Here is a 15,995-nt window from a genome sequence, read left to right on the forward strand (position 1 = left end):
TGGCCGTGCCGTGCTCCATGGCAGATTCAGACCGTGGAGTTGGATATTAAAAATAGACCCCCCGATCGGCCGTGCGCACGACCCTGACCGCCCGCCCGAACATTCCCCGGCTGCGTATAAGGCCGCCCCCTGCCTTCCGATTGGCCTGAACCAGCCAGGGCAGCCACTGAGTCTGCAGCCACCATGCTAGTATCCCGACTGGCAGGAACATGTTAGATCGAAGCCATCGTCGGGGGCGGAGAATGACGGGACAGGCCTCCAGCAATGGCTGCAGGTAGGTGCTTTGTGGCGCGGCGTACTCTCTTTTAAGGAGAAGGGTGAAGATTGCAGCTTTGATGGATAAAGCCATAGTATATGGGAAAAAAAATTATAATATGAGCTAATATATGAACTAGGAAGGGGCGTTGCACCATCATCTGTTTGGTGGGAATAAGACTGAGGGGAAAGTGGTGGGTCAGGAACAAGGGGCGGGATTCTCAGCGAACCGGCAGGGGGGGGGGCACTCCGGCACAGAGGAGTGGCGTGAACCACTCCAGTGTCGGGCCGCTGCGAAGGGGCGGAATCCTCCGCACCTTCAGGGTCTAGGCCGGTGCCGGAGTGTTTGGCGCCGCGCCAGTAGACGCGGAAGGGCCTCCGCCAGCCGGCACGAGTTGGCGCCAGCGTGTGCTTGCATCATCCCAGCGCATGCGCAGGGGGGTTCTTCCCCGCACCAGCCATGGCGGAGGGTGACAGCGGCCGGTGCGGAGGGATAAAGTGCCCCCACGGCACAGGCCTGCCTGTGGATCGGTGGGCCCCGATCGCGGGCCAGGCCACCATGGGGCATCCCCTGCGGCCAGATCCCCCCGCGCCCCCCCCCCCCGAGGACTCTGCAGGCCGCCCGTGGAGCAAGGTCCCGCCGGTAAGGGCCTGTTGTGATTTACGCCGACGGGACCCGCTGAAAACGAGTGGCCACTCGGCCCATCGTGGGCCAGAGAGTCGCCGGGGGGGGGGGGGGCGCTGCCAGCAGCCGCCGACCAGCGCACCGCGATTCCCGCCCCTGCCAAAACCCCGGCACCGGAGAATTCGGCAGCCGGCAGGGGCGGGATTCACGCCGCCCCCCGGCGATTTCAGTGAGGGGAGATATGAGAATATGAGAGAAAGATGTGAGCTCAGGGCTCAAGCAGGAGAAAACCTTGGAAGTCTACTGAGAGTAGACAGTAATTGCTTCATACATTGTAGGTGAAAAATGTCAATGAATGATATAATCATAGAATTATAGAATCCCTAAACTGCAGAAAGAGGCCATTCAGATATTGAGTCTGAACTTTCAAAAGACAACCTTACCTAGGCCCAATCCCCTTCCTGGCCCAATCCCCCTCCCTATTCCTAAGGGGAAATTTAGCATGGCCAATCCACCTAACCTGCACATCTTTGGACTTTGGGAGAAAACCGGAGCAACCGGAGGAAACCCACGCAGACACGGGGAGAACGTACAAACTCCACAGTCACCCGAGGTTGGAATCGAACCCGGGTCTCTGGCACTGTGAGGTAGCAGTGCTTAAACAGTAATAGTGAGTCAAAAAATAAATAATTTTAATAGTATAATCATGTGAAAAACAAGAAAAATCTCTAATGTTAACAATAAATCTTATGCTCTGGATTTGCCTATGAATGGAAATGGTCTCTCCATTTATCCCATCAAATCCCTTCATCATTTTAAGCACATAATTAGGTCACCCCCCTCAACTTTCTAAACTCGAGGAAATATAATCCAGTTTACAAAAGGCACGAAGAAGAGTGGCAAGCTCGTACAAAGAGGACCTATTAGCAAAAAGTTCATTTAAATGTCATTGCATTTGCCTCGTCTGATGTTTATTTACATGAAAACGTTTGAGGGAATTCTTAAAGTCCGCATGAGGCACTTTTGTCACAACGACAAAGGGATTTCTCGTGAATTTTAAATTCCCGAGAAACTTAATCTGACAAATGCGACAACAAACATAGCTGCAATTCAGCTATGGGCTGGGGATGGCCTCAAACCCCTCATCATCCAATCTGCACATCTCAGCTGATAAGATCATTGGGAGAGTGACATAGAAAATAGGAGCAGGGGGAGGCCATTCAGCCCCTCGAGCCTGCTCCGCCACATGGAGATATTTGTAATTTTGCAAAATACCTGGAGTAAAGCGAGGTACAGCTGGTGTGATGTTTTTCTTTTAAAGAAAAAATAAAATAAGATGGATAAAATAAGTTTTCACCATCTAGGTTTCAGAATTCTGAGCCATTCCTTTGCATGCATATTGTCATAATATACACCAGTATATCACGGTGCAGACACCCACACACGCACTGATGTACATGCAGTGAGACCAATCAGCATACACAACACCGCAGCCAATCACCAGCGACAGCACACGCACTATAAAGGCAGGGGACAGGAGAGTTCCCGCTCATTCTAGTAGCAGCCAACTCGGAGCACAGAGCTCACAGCCTGCAACACAGACATTCACCATGTGCTGAGTGCATCCACCTGGTTAGGACTAGGCAAGGGTCAACAGTTAAAGCTGGTATTGCATGGCAGGGCAGCTATGGTCTTTTTGCTGTGAGGCCGAGTCTGTGATCATGGGTAAATGTCGTGGTCTTCGTACTGCCAGAAAGTTGCATAACCTTCGGCGTGATCAGAAATGGCATGATAAGCAATACAAGAAGGCCCACTTGCGGACTGCCTTGAAGGCCAACCCATTTGGTGGTGCCTCCCATGCCAAAGGAATAGTCTTGGAAAAAGTTGGTGTTGAGGCTAAGCAGCCCAATTCGGCCATCAGAAAGTGTGTTCGAGTCCAGCTTATTAAGAATGGCAAAAAGATCACAGCTTTTGTTCCAAATGATGGTTGTTTGAATTTCATTGAGGAAAATGATGAAGTTCTAGTGGCTGGTTTTGGTCGTAAGAGTCATGCTGTTGGTGATATTCCTGGTGTCCGTTTCAAGGTGGTGAAAGTAGCCAACGTATCTCTGTTGGCCCTGTACAAAGGCAAGAAGGAGAGACCAAGATCTTAAACTTTTCAGTTTTATTAACAAAGATGGAAAATAAAACATTTCAAATAGATGTTTGACAAAAAAAAAAGCTGGTATTGCATTTACCCACAGTTCAAGTATGTTAACATAGTTAACCTTATAATAAAGTAGAGTTGCACCACTTCCAGTGTTGGTGACCTGTTTGTGATCCAGAACACCCAACACATCACATATGAAAATAAAATAAAATAAATTCTTATTCAGCGTTTTGTGCTCTAATTGGTGTAATTACCCTTGGTTCCCTGCACTTGATAGAAGAGTTAATAATGCGTTTGGCTTTTGCAAATTAAAGTAATTATGCAGCTCAGAATTGGAAAAAAGTGAAGTAATTTCCTCAAAGAAACAACACCCACAATTAGACCACCCTGCGCAAAATGCATTTTCCCTTTTCTTATCTTATGTGATTCATTTGCCATTTTAGCCACTCAGACTTGTTTATTAATGCAATTTTGTTTGTGGTGATATTTCTGCAAGAATGTATATTACCTGAAGAGAAATGCAAAGGCGAACAATGGGAATGACCCTGTATGAATTCAGGGGCGTCATTCTCCGGCCCCCCGCCGGGTCGGAGAATGGCCATTGGCCGCCGTGAATCCCGCCCCCGCCGGTTGCCGAAGTCTCCGGTACCGGAGATTGGGCGGGGGCGGGAATCGGGCTGCGCCGGTTGGCGGGACCCCCCGCTCAATTCTCCGGCCCGGATGGGCCAAAGTCCCGCCCAGAAATTGCCTGTCCCGCCGGCGTAAATCAAAGCTGGTATTTACCGGCGGGACCAGGCGGTGTGGGCGGGCTCCGGGGTCCTGGGGGGGGCGCGGGGCGATCTGACCCCGGGGGGTGCCCCCACGGTGGCCTGGCCCGCGATCGGGGGCCACAGATCCGCGGGCGGGCCTGTGCCGTGGGGGCACTCTTTCCCTTCCGCCTCCGCCACGGCCTCCACCATGGCGGAGGCGGAAGAGACTCTCCCCACTGTGCATGCGCGGGAAACTGGCGGCGGCCGCTGATGCTCCCGCGCATGCGCCGCATTTCCGTGCCAGCTGGCGGGGCAGCAAACGCCATTTCCACCAGCTGGCGGGGCAACAAACGCCATTTCCGCCAGCTGGCGGGGTGGAAATCCCTCCGGCGCCGGCTTAGCCCCTCAATGTTGGGGCTCGGCCCCCAAAGATGCGGAGCATTCTGCACCTTTGGGCCGGCGTGATGCCCGTCTGATTGGCGCCAGTCGGCGGACATCGCGCCGTTGGGGGAGAATTTCGCCCCAGAACTCTAAATGTGGCTATACACATGTGAGAACACTAATGCCAATCAAATGAAGTTGCAGTTGCCCAGATTATTTGTTTAAATATGTTAGTATTCACTCAAACTGCAATGCAAAGAGATGTAATAGAGATTGTTAAGGACTAGAATGTGGGCGGCATGGTGGCACAGTAGTTAGCACTGCTGCCTCACAGTGCCAGGAACCAGGGTTTGTTTCCCACTGTGGGTGACTGTGTTGAGTTTGCACATTGTCTGCGTGGGTTTGCTCCGGCTGCTCCGGTTTCCTCCCACAATCCAAAGATGTGCAGATTATGTGGATCGGCCATGCTAAATTGCCCCTTAGTATCTAAAGATTATTTGGGGCTACGGGGTTGCCAGGAGTAGGGCGGGGAGGGTGCTCTTTCAGAGGGTCGGTACAGACTTGATGGGCCAAATGGCCTCCTTCTGCACTGAAGGGATTCTAGAATTCAGAAAGAAGTGCAACCCAAAAACAGATTTCCAGAAACGCCTGATATAGAAAACATAGAAAATAGGAGCAGGACAAGGCCAGTTGGCCCTTCAAACTTGTTCCTGTGAACCTTTCCTGCAGCATTTCTGTCAGAGTAAGACCTATTGATGCATCCAGGCTGGTGTGCAGAATGAAACAGTTGTTTCTTTCAATGACTCCTGCTCTGTACTGTTGTGAACCTCAGCTAGCTCTCTCTGCTGTCTCATTGTCACCCCTTATGTAGGTCCTATTTTAGCATGGAATGCGTGAACCCCAGGAGCAAATTTGTTTGATCTACATTCATTACAAGTTTAAAAGCAAAAAAAGTTTCAATGTTGTTTTTGTGGTTGTTTACTTTAATTACTGCCCATTGTCATGCAATTAGTGTGTGTTCCTCAACAATTAACATGTAAGGAATTTCTGTCCATGGTGAGCAGAAAATACATTGAACTGAGATGGATGGGTTTGTGCAGTGTTGTGGCTGTCGGTGTTCATTAAATCTCCTCAAATGTCTCATGTCAGTGAAAGCTTTTCCCACACCTACTCTCTACTTTTGTTCCAATTCATTTCCAAGACATTGGGCGAAATTCTCCGTAATCGGCGCGATGTCCGCTGACCGGCGCCAAAAACGGCGCAAATCAGTCCGGCATCGCACTGCCCCAAAGGTGCGGAATCCTCCGCATCTTGAGCGGCCGAGCCCTAACCTTGAGAGGCTAGGCCCGCGCCGGACTGATTTCCGCCCCGCCGGCTGGCGGGAAAGGCCTTTGGTGCCCCGCCAGCTGGCGCGGAAATGGCATTGCCGGGCGGCGCATGCGCAGGAGTGCCAGCGGCCGCTCACGGCATCCCCGCGCATGCGCAGTGGAGGGGGTCTCTTCCGCCTCCGCCATGGTGGAGACCATGGCAAAGGCGGAAGGAAAAGAGTGCCTCCACGGCACAGGCCCGCCCGCGGATCAGTGGGCCATGCAACCATGGGGGCACCCCCCGGGGCCCTGGAGCCCGCCCGCGCCGCCTTGTCCCGCCGGTAAGGGACGTGGTTTAATCCACGCCGGCGGGACAGGCATTCCAGCAGCGGGACTTCGGCCCATTCAGGCCGGAGAATCGCCGGGGGGGCCCGCCAACTGGCACGGCGCGATTCCCGTCCCCGCCGAATCTCTGGTGCCGGAGAATTCGGCAACCTGCGTGGGCGGGATTCACGCCAGCCCCCGGCGATTCTCCGACCCGGCGGGGGGGGTCGGAGAATTCCGCCCCAGGGGCGGGAATCTCCGTTGCCTGACGCTGAAATCGTGAAACGCGATTGGGTGGAGAATAGGTTCCGGCACTAAAATCGTGGCAGGCACCGATTTGATGTCAAATCTCAATTCTCCATCACCACGACAGCGGCGACAATGCGGTTCGGAATGCACATACAGTAAACACCAATTGCATATCATTAGCGGGCATAACCCGGTATTCTCCAGGGCCTCTGTGATGCTCCGCCTCTGATGGGCCGAGTTCCCAACGGCACGGTTCACTTGTGCTTTTAAAATTCGTGAAACTGGCGTTGTGGCTGATAAGGGTGAAAGAGTGTGTACGGAAAGTGTCCAACATTGGGGACTTCCGGTGGCGTTCGCGAACGGGACGGCCACAGCAAAGAGGCTGCACAGGTCCACGAAATCGTGGCTTAAAAAAATTAAACTCCCGCGAAATCGGCCCTGCCTCCCTTGCCCTGCCCAGGCGCCAAAGCTCCGTTCCACGGAGCTGAAGAGAATAGAAAAAGAGGAGAGACTGGTCCCGGTCAGCGGAACAGCTTCACGTGGAGGGGTGGGGATCGCAACAAGAAACAGCCTGAAAGCCAGAACACGGAGAGGATAAGACAAAAAAAAATAAAAAAATTTTAATTCAACTTTTTTTTTTTCCTCTCCTGAAAATTAAAAAAAAACTTTTTTAAAAACTTTCTAAAAAAAAAAATTCCTTAAAAAAAAAAAATCATTTTGAAAAGGAGAAAAACCCCTTCGGGTTTTTTTCTTTAGGGGGAAAAAAAGAATTTCTTTTTCACACCAAAACCCAGGAAAAAAGAGAAAAGCACATAACAGGAATATGCCTACAAATAATAATAAATCGGGGGGACGGCGAAATGCAAGAAGGAGCAGCAGCAAAGGCGAAGGAAAAAGGCAGGAGCTGCGGCCGCGCAGGCAGACGACCCCAAGGGGTGAGGCGGAGGTTCAGGCGAACCAGGAAGCGGAAAAGCTGGCGGGCCGAGCAGCGGAGCAGGAACAGGACGCGGCGACCCCCCCCCCCACAGGGGGGAGAAATGGAGAAGAGTGCTAGAAACGGAAATAAACGGCATAAAGGAGGAGATAAAAACGGAGATAAACGCCATGAGGGAGGCACTCAGGATGGAGCTCCACGCAATGATGAAGGAGATGCTGGCGGAGACAACGGACAAAATGCAGCAAACCATCGATGGCCTGGAAAGGAAGGTGGAGGCGCAGGAGAAAACAATTCAGGAGTTGGAGAGGGCCGCCTGGGACCAGAGCGACAGGATGGTAACTCAGGAAACCGAGGTGAAAAGGTTGGTAACGGCCCAGGGGAGCCTAAGAGGAAAAGTGGAGGACCAGGAAAACAGGTCCAGGCAGCAGAATGTTAAAATAGTGGGTCTGCCAGAGGGGATGGAGGGCAGAGACCCAGCAGGCTACACCACCCAAATGCTGGGCAAGCTAGTGGGTAGGGAGACATTTCCAAACCCCCCAGAAATCGACAGGGTGCACAGGTCGCTTCGACCCAGGCCCAAAGCCGGGGAGCAGCCCAGAGCGATTATCGTGAAGCTGCACAGGTTCCAAGACAGGGAAAAAATCCTAAAGTGAGCCTGGCAGACGAAAGCGAGCATGTGGGAAGGGAAGATCAAAAGGGTGTACCAGGACATTGGGGCCGACCTGGCCAAAAGAGGGGCGGAGTTCAACAGGGCCAAATCAGCACTCTACAAAAGTAATGTGAAATTTGGGATGTTATTCCCGGCCAAACTCTGGGTAACATTTGAGGGGAAGTAGCTGTTTTTTAACACCCCAGCGGCGGTGGAGGAGTTCGTTAGAGTAAACAAACTGGGGGAGGGACAGCCGCATCGGCCATCATGAAAGCAACGGGGATGGAAAAGAAAGGAAGAATCGGAACAAAGAGCAGCGGGCAGACCGCAAACAGAGACAATAAGATCATGAACTGAACACACGTGTTTGGTGCACGGTGCGGGACTGTGCTGACTCGTTCCGGGGTCGTTCCACCTCTCAATGCAATGGGGGGGAGCGAAGCAAGGTAAATGAGGGTGAGAAAGGCGGACAGGAGGGCGAGACAAGGGCTAGCAAAAGGAAGGTAAAACAGGACTATAGCAGGGCAAGTACTCGGAGGGGGGCCACTGTGCTGGCGAGGAGGGCTAACACCGGAGGGCAGGAAGAAAGGGGGAGAGAGCGCCTGGCACAAAGAGGGGGGGGGGAAACAGGGCAGAAGGGGAGCAAGAACACTGGTGGGGGGGGGGGACAGAGGGACAGGGACTATGGGGAGGGAGAGGAGCAAAGAGAAGGGTGAGGTCAATAAGCAGCACGAACACAGGCCTTGGCGGGCATGGAGCAGGGCAAGGAACCAAGATGGTGCCACAAACAGCCCCGACCGTAAAGCTGCTGGCGGAGAGAAAAAAACTGCAAATGGACTTTAACCTGCTTGTGGTAGTCACCACTGATGTATATATTGTATACATAGGATGTTGGTATAGGTGCTTTATGGTAAGGCCCCTGTACTACAGGTACGGGGGTAGATCCCTGCCTGCTGGCTCCGCCCAGTAGGTGGAGTATAAATATGTGTGCTCCCAGTACAGCAGCCATTTCATCAGCTGCTGGAGGAGGCCACATATCTCAGTGTAATAAAGCCTCGATTACATCCTACTCTCCTCTTTGTGTAATTGATCGTGCGTCACGGCTATCCACTAGGAAAGCAGTGTACCAACTCCGCCAGACTCGGGGGACCTCCTACGAACACGGAGACAAGGCTGGCCGCCTATTGGCTCACCGGCTGCGAAAGCAGGCAGCCACAAGGGAAATAGCGCAGGTAAAGGATAGCAGAGGCAGAATGGTAACAGAACCAAAGGAGGTCAATCGGGCATTTGAGACCTTCTACCGGGGAGTATACGCCTCCGAGCCCCCCAACGGGGACGCGGGGATGGAATAGTTCCTAGACGGACTGGAACTACCAATTGTGGGGAAGACAGATGGGGGGAGCTGAAGCACCAATAGATCTGGGAGAAATCATGGAAAGCATCAGCTCCATGCAGGCGGGGAAGGCACCGGGACCCGACGGACCTATACAAAAGATTTGCTCCAGTCCTGGCCCCACACTTCAGGGACATGTTTGCGGACTCACTGGCAAGGGGCACTCTGCCCCCAATGCTAGCGCAGGCCACAATTTCACTGATACTTAAAAAAGATAAAGAGCTGACGGAATGTGGATCATACAGACCCATTTCACTGCTGAACGTGGATGCGAAAATACTCGCAAAGGTCCTCGCCAAAAGGCTGGAGGGCTGCGTACCAGAGGTGGTCGCAGAGGACCAAACGGGCTTTGTCAAGGGTAGGCAACTCACAGCGAACATCAGGCGGCTGCTGAACGTAATAATGACCCCCTGCGGGGAGAGAACACCAGAGGTGATCGTCTCCCTGGACGCAGAAAAGGCCTTTGACAGAGTCGAATGGAAATATCTCGAGGTACTGGAACAGTTTGGGCTAGGAGCGGGGTTTACCGCCTGGGTGAGGCTCCTGTCCAATGCTCCCAAAGCGAGTGTCCGAACTAACACCACCAGCTCTGAATACTTCCAGCTGCAGAGAGGAACAAGACAGGGCTGCCCCCTGTCCCCACTCCTGTTCGCGCTAGCGATCGAACCCCTGGCAATAGCCCTGCGGGACGCGAAAAGCTGGAAGGGAATCCGGAGAGGAGACAGAGAGCACAGAGTCTCACTCTATGCAGATGACCTGCTCCTCTATGTCTCGAAGCCACAGGAGGGGCTGAAGGCAATACTGCAAATACTGAAGGAGTTTGGATGCTTCTCGGGCTACAAACCTAACCTAAAAAGCGAGGCATTCCCAGTGAACCCAAAAGGGGGAGGGAGAGAGCTGGAGGGGCTCCCGTTCAAAACAGCCCAGGACAGATTCTGTTACCTGGGGATCCAAATAGCCAGAGACTGGACACAGATCTACAAGTGGAACCTGACCAGCCATGTGGAGGAAGTAAGAAGAGACCTTCAACGGTGGGGCTCACTCCCACTCTCCCTGGCGGGGAAAGTGCAGACGATCAAGATGAACGTACTGCCAAGGTTCCTCTTCCTGTTAGATCCATTCTGATCTTCATCCCCAAGGCCTTTTTCAAAACTTAGACAGGCTAATCATGGCGTTTGTGTGTGTGTGTGTGTTGGGGGGGGGGGCGGGGGACAGACACTGCAAAGAGGGAAAATCAAAGGGGACTTGGCCTTACCAAACGTACAATACTACTACTGGGCAGCAATGGCAGAAAGAGTGAGGGGCTGGGTACAAGAACCCGACACAGATTGGGTACAAATGGAGGAGGCATCCTGTAAAGAAACGACCCTCCGGGCCCTGGCTACAGCAGCACTCCCATCCTCCTCAACAAGGTACACAACGAGCCCAGTGGTAGCGGCCACGCTGAGAACGTGGACCCAGCTGAGACAACACTTCGGGATAACCAAAATGTCCCCCATGGCCCCCATCTGCGGCAATCACAGATTCCCTCCAGCCATGCTAGATACCAGCTTCAAAAGGTGGAGACGGGACGGGGGCACACTGACGGTCGGGGACTTCTATGTAGGGCGCAGACTGGCGACACTAGTCGAACTGACGAGGAAGTGGAAACTAGCAAAAGGAGAGGAAATGAGACACCTCCAAATAAAACACTTCCTCCGCAAAGAGACAGTAGGGTACCTCGACAGCCCCGAAACCACACTATTTGAGGACCTGACAGGCACAAGCAGCGAGAAGGGGGGGCTATGTGGGAAACTATACGGAAAGCTACTGGACAGAGCCCGGACTCCACTGGACAGGACCAGACAAAAATGGGAGGACGAACTGGGGACAGAGTTAGGATGGGGACTCTGGAGCAAAGCACTGAGCAGGGTGAGCTCCACCTCCTCCTGCGCAAGGCTAAGCCTAATGAAGCTCAAAGTGGTGCACAGAGCGCACCTGACCAGAACCCGAATGAGCAGGTTCTTCCCGGAGGTGGAGGATAAATGTGAACGGTGCCAGAGGGGCCCGGCCAACCACAGCCACATGTTTTGGGCTTGCCCCAAGTTTGCTGGGTTCTGGACAGCCTTCTCCGAGGCAATGTCCAGGGTTGTGGGGGTGAGGGTGAAGCCATGCCCAATAGTGGCGTCTTCGGGGTATCGGAGCAACCAGGACTACACATGGGGAAGGGGGCCAAAGCCCTCGCTTTCGCTTCCCTAATCACGCCGGAGAATCCTGCTCGGCTGGCAATCGGCAGCACCGCCCAAAGCTGCAGACCCGATGACCTCTCGAAATTTCTCCACCTAGAGAAGATTAAGTACGCCACCCAAGGGTCAGAGGGAGGCTTCCTGGATACTTGGGGGCAGTTTGTCGGGCTGTTCCAAAACCTGTTCGAGGCCAGCAACGAGGAGTAACCTAATAAGAATTAGGTTACTCATTGTGGAGGGGCTTTTTCATTAGAAGGGGGGGGCAGAATAAAGGAAATTAGCGCGGGTGAGAAAAATGTTTTGCCGCTGGCCAGGGGGCTTCTGCCAGGGACAGGAGGAGTAGTGGGGGGAGGCCAGCAGGTGGGCCGTGGGTCAAGGTGGACGAGCACAAAACACCATTGTTTTGTTATGTTTCCTTTGTAACATAAGCGGCTTCCTTGTGTTGCGTTTGTCAAGGAAGGTCGAGACGAGTAAATAACTTCAACTCATTTATTTACACTATGTACACTTTTATAACTTGAGTTCGACACTACTGCTAATCCTATTATAGCTACCTAGCTGACTAACCATCTGCTGTCTTCCACGTGGTGGGTGCAATATTGAATCAACCCTGTGCCTCTCCTCACTGACTGTCTCCACTGGCCAAAAGGGCTGATCATGTGTGTGGTGTCCTTTATATATGGGTTGGTGTAATGCCCCCCTGTGGTCGTGTCACCTCCCTGTGTATCGTGAATGTCCATTGGTCGCCTCCTATCTAACTTATCTATTGGTTGAGTGTGTGTGTGTGACTTTTCCGGTGCTCCCTCTAGTGTCTGTCTAGCTTACATGTATTTACAGTGATGCACATCACCACAACCATTGCCCCAGCCGCCAAAGAAGCCATGCAGCTGCGTACGCCGCTAACAGCCCACTGTGAACTTAGGGCCTTGGGTTATATAGGTGACCCCCCAGGCCATTCCCCTCGGTGCCCTCTGGCCCCAGCCGCCCATCAGCTGTATGGACGCGCTCCAGCACAACCAGTGCCATCTTGTTGGCTGGGATGATTGTATGTGGGGAGTGAAGTGTGTATATGCGGCTGCAGCTTGTTAGCCTCCCGACTGTCAATCGTGGACCCTGGGAATCCCGGACCATTTTTCATTGTAATCGATTGTGTTCCATGTGGCACTGGTGCTAGCCCCTCCACAGTCGCTGAATCAATCTAGGTTAGGCACTAGTTTTGCTGTCATGTAAGTCCACAAATCCTGCGTCGGTGTCAACTCAGAAACGAAGAATCCTGCCCAAGGTTTGTCAGAGCCGGACTAGAATGTTTTGACACTGAGATTTGAAAAAAGCAAACTGTCGAGATTCACCCAGTTGGTAAATGCACTAAATATCACTATTCCGAGCGGCAGGTAAGCTCACAGATTTTATCCCTGGACTGTCAGGAGATAGCTGAGGTCAGCTGGAAAGTAACCTTTGCTTGTTCTCCCTACAATGGGTGAGGAAAAACTTTTTAAGATCAGGTTGATTGACATGCTTAAATCTATAACCAATTATCTCTTGGGGCTACAACAATAATAGCAGTGTGCGTTTATAAAACTCCTTTAATGTAGTAAAATATCCCAAGGCACTTCAGGGGAGCATTTTCAAACAGAATTTGACACCAAGCTGAGGAAATGACTAAATGCTTGGTCAAAAAGTTAGGTTTTGAGGAACCTCTTAAATGAGGAGGCTGAGAGATGTGAAAGTTTATGTAGGAATTCCACAGCTTAGTAATTCGGCAGCATGGCTGCTGACAGTGGGACAATCATTCAGGGACGGTAGCATACTTACTGGCAATATTACTGGACGAGTAATTCATAATAATAATCTTTATTAGTGTCACAAGTAGACCGACATTAACACTGCAATGAAGTTACTGTGAAAAGCCCCTAGTCGCCACATTCCAACGCCTGTTCAGGTACACAGAGGGAGAATTCAGAATGTCCAATTCAGTTAACAAGCGCGTCTTGTATGACTTGTGGGAGGAAACCGGAGCTCCTGGAGGAAACCCATGCAGACACGGGAAGAATATGCAGACTCCGTGCAGACAGTGACCCAGGGTCAGGATCAAACTCAGGTCATCAGCGCTGTGAGACAGCCGTGCTAGCCACTGCGCCACCATGACGCCCTTTTTGCAGCAAAACCTAAACAACATATAGACCTGAGCTGATATGTGACAAGTAACATTTGCCCCACACAAGTACCAGGCAATGCCCACCTCTAAGAAGAGAGAATCTAACCATTGCCCATTGACATTCAAACGCATTACCATCACAGAATCATAGATCATAGAATTTACAGTGCAGAAGGAGGCCATTCGGCCCGTCGAGTCTGCACCGGCTCTTGGAAAGAGCACCCTACCCAAGGTCTACATCCCCACCCTATCCCCATAACCCAGTATCCCCACCCAACACTAAGGGCAATTTTGGACACTAAGAGCAATTTATCATGGCCAATCCACCTACCCTGCACATCTTTGGACTGTGGGAGGAAACCGGAGCACCCGGAGGAAACCCACACACACACGGGGAGGATGTGCAGACTCCGCACAGACAGTGACCCAAGCTGGAATCGAACCTGGGACCCTGGAGCTGTGAAGCAATTGTGCTATCCACAATGCTACCGTGCTCCCCCATCATCAAACTCTTGAAGCTTACCAGACCAGAAACTTAACAGGACCAGTGATAAAATACTGTGGTTGCCAGAAGCTGGGAATTATGTGGCAAAGCCTGTCCAACAAAAAGAAGGCACAAGCCAGGAGTGTTATGGAATACTTTCCACTTGCCTGGATGAGAAAGCTCCAAAAACACTCAAAAACCTCAACACCATCCAAGATAAAACAGCCGCTTGATTGGCACCCTGTCAACCACCTTAAATATTCATTCCTTGACTGATGCTCAGAGGCAGCAGTATGTACCATCTACAAGATGCACCACCTTCCAAACCCACAACCGTTACCACCTAGAAGGACAAGGGCAGCAATGCATGGGAGCATTACCACCTGTAATTTTTCCCACAATTCAAAAACCATTCTGACATTGAACTATATGGCTGTTCCTTCACTGCCAAAGGGCCAAAATCCTGAAACTCCCTATGTACAAAAAAGCAAATTTACTGTCTGTCCTTATCTCAAGGGAGCTGGAACACAAAGATGTGGAAGATTGGTTCGCACTGACTCAGGTTCGACTCCGACCTCGGGTGAGTGTCTGCGTGGAGTTTGTATGTTCTCCCCTTATCTGCTTGGGTTTCCTCTGGGTGCTCCGGTTTCCTCCCACAGTCCAAAGATGTGCAAGTTAGGTGGATTGGATGTGCTAAATTGCCCCTAGGTGGGGTTAGGGAACAGCATGGAGGATTGGGCTTTGGTAGGGTGCTCTTTTAGAGGGTCGGGTACAGACTCGATGGGCCGAATAACCCATCCCGAATAGTAGGGATTCTATGATGCTTTAACTGTGTGGAGCCTTGGCCACACCCCACTGAAGGATTAATTTCAGTTTTAGGTACGAGAGGGAGTATAACACCGATTTATCACAATGATATCAGGGCTTAAAGGAGTTAACTTAGGAGGACAGGTTGCATAAACATGGCATGTGTTCACTTGCGACTAGGAGGTGAAAGAGTGATCTAATTGGTATGTCTGAAATGATAATACAGTCAATAGGATAGATATCAAGAAGCTATTACCTCTGATGATGGAAATCAGTACAAGCAGCACAATCTTAAAATTAGACTTAGGTCATTTAGGAGCGAAATCCGAAAGCACTTGGCCACTCACAAGCACATTTGTAACTCTCTCCCCCAAAAGGTTGTAGCTGCTGAATCGTTTGAAACGTTCAAGACTGAGATTGGGATAGATTTTTAAATTAGGAATGGGTTTCAAGGGATATGGATCAAAGATGGAGTTGGGGTAAGGATCAGCCATGACCCATGAACAGACTCGAGACTGAACGGCCAGCTTCTGTTCCTGTGTCCCTGAGCTCTTTTCTGACATATGACCCGATTTCTATGTTTTACCAGATAAGATTGCAGCTACAGGCCATGGTGGGGATTAAAACAGTCACTCCGAGTTACTGCTCGGATAGACAGCACTCCAATGATATCAGAAAAACAAATGTTAAACTCATGATTTCTATCGTACTGAGAATTAGATATTTTATTTGGGGGGGTAAAATCAAGGGGGAACAGTTGAGAGATAGTTTTCTAAGAACATTGCTGGCAGGAAGCTTGCTACCACCCACTGAGTGAACAGCCCACAGTATGTAGCATAAGGTTAGCTGAAACTTGCATCTCCCCCTGTGCACTGCATGAATCTCCAAAGTATTAAAGCAATTTATCTGAGATAATGTTTGAAAAACATTATCTTGTTATTTGTTTGATCCGTGATGCAACAATTCACCAGAGGGACAATTGACTAGCTACTTGCCCACTGTGATTTCAACCTGCTCTCCTGATCAGACCTTAGGAACAGCTACCCAAATTTAGCGGTGCCCTTTACAATTGCATCAGGACCCCGGTACTGTCATCAGCACTCGACTGTAACTTTGGGCGCGATCCTCCAATCTCGTTCCGCTCTCGCTCAAGTGAAACAAGGCTGGTGAATAGCGGGAGAGGCCAAAAACAAGAACTGCGCCAGGAGGCAAACATTTGAGATGCAATCGGCCCGCTCCCATAGGCGAAATCGGGATCTCGCCATAGCACGGCGAGAAACTAATTATCACCACTTAAGCACCATTT

General features: G+C 51.2%; 1 protein-coding gene across 1 annotated transcript; it reads left to right on the plus strand.

Annotated features, from left to right (window-relative positions):
* The first annotated feature begins 2,586 nt into the window (after positions 1 to 2,586).
* Positions 2,587 to 3,100, plus strand: LOC140408997 (small ribosomal subunit protein uS12-like). Its single transcript, XM_072497007.1, has one exon. The coding sequence runs from the start codon at positions 2,602 to 2,604 to the stop codon at positions 3,031 to 3,033; it is 432 nt and encodes a 143-aa protein (XP_072353108.1). The 5' UTR covers positions 2,587 to 2,601; the 3' UTR covers positions 3,034 to 3,100.
* Positions 3,101 to 15,995: the final 12,895 nt, after the last annotated feature.

The sequence above is a fragment of the Scyliorhinus torazame genome, chromosome 3 (assembly GCF_047496885.1).
Source record: "Scyliorhinus torazame isolate Kashiwa2021f chromosome 3, sScyTor2.1, whole genome shotgun sequence".
NCBI classification, from domain to species: Eukaryota; Metazoa; Chordata; class Chondrichthyes; order Carcharhiniformes; family Scyliorhinidae; genus Scyliorhinus; species Scyliorhinus torazame.

What these genes read in the sequence shown, in the direction of transcription:
- LOC140408997 (XM_072497007.1), top strand. Translation starts at nt 2,602, where the DNA reads ATGGGTAAATGTCGTGGTCTTCGTACTGCCAGAAAGTTGCATAACCTT.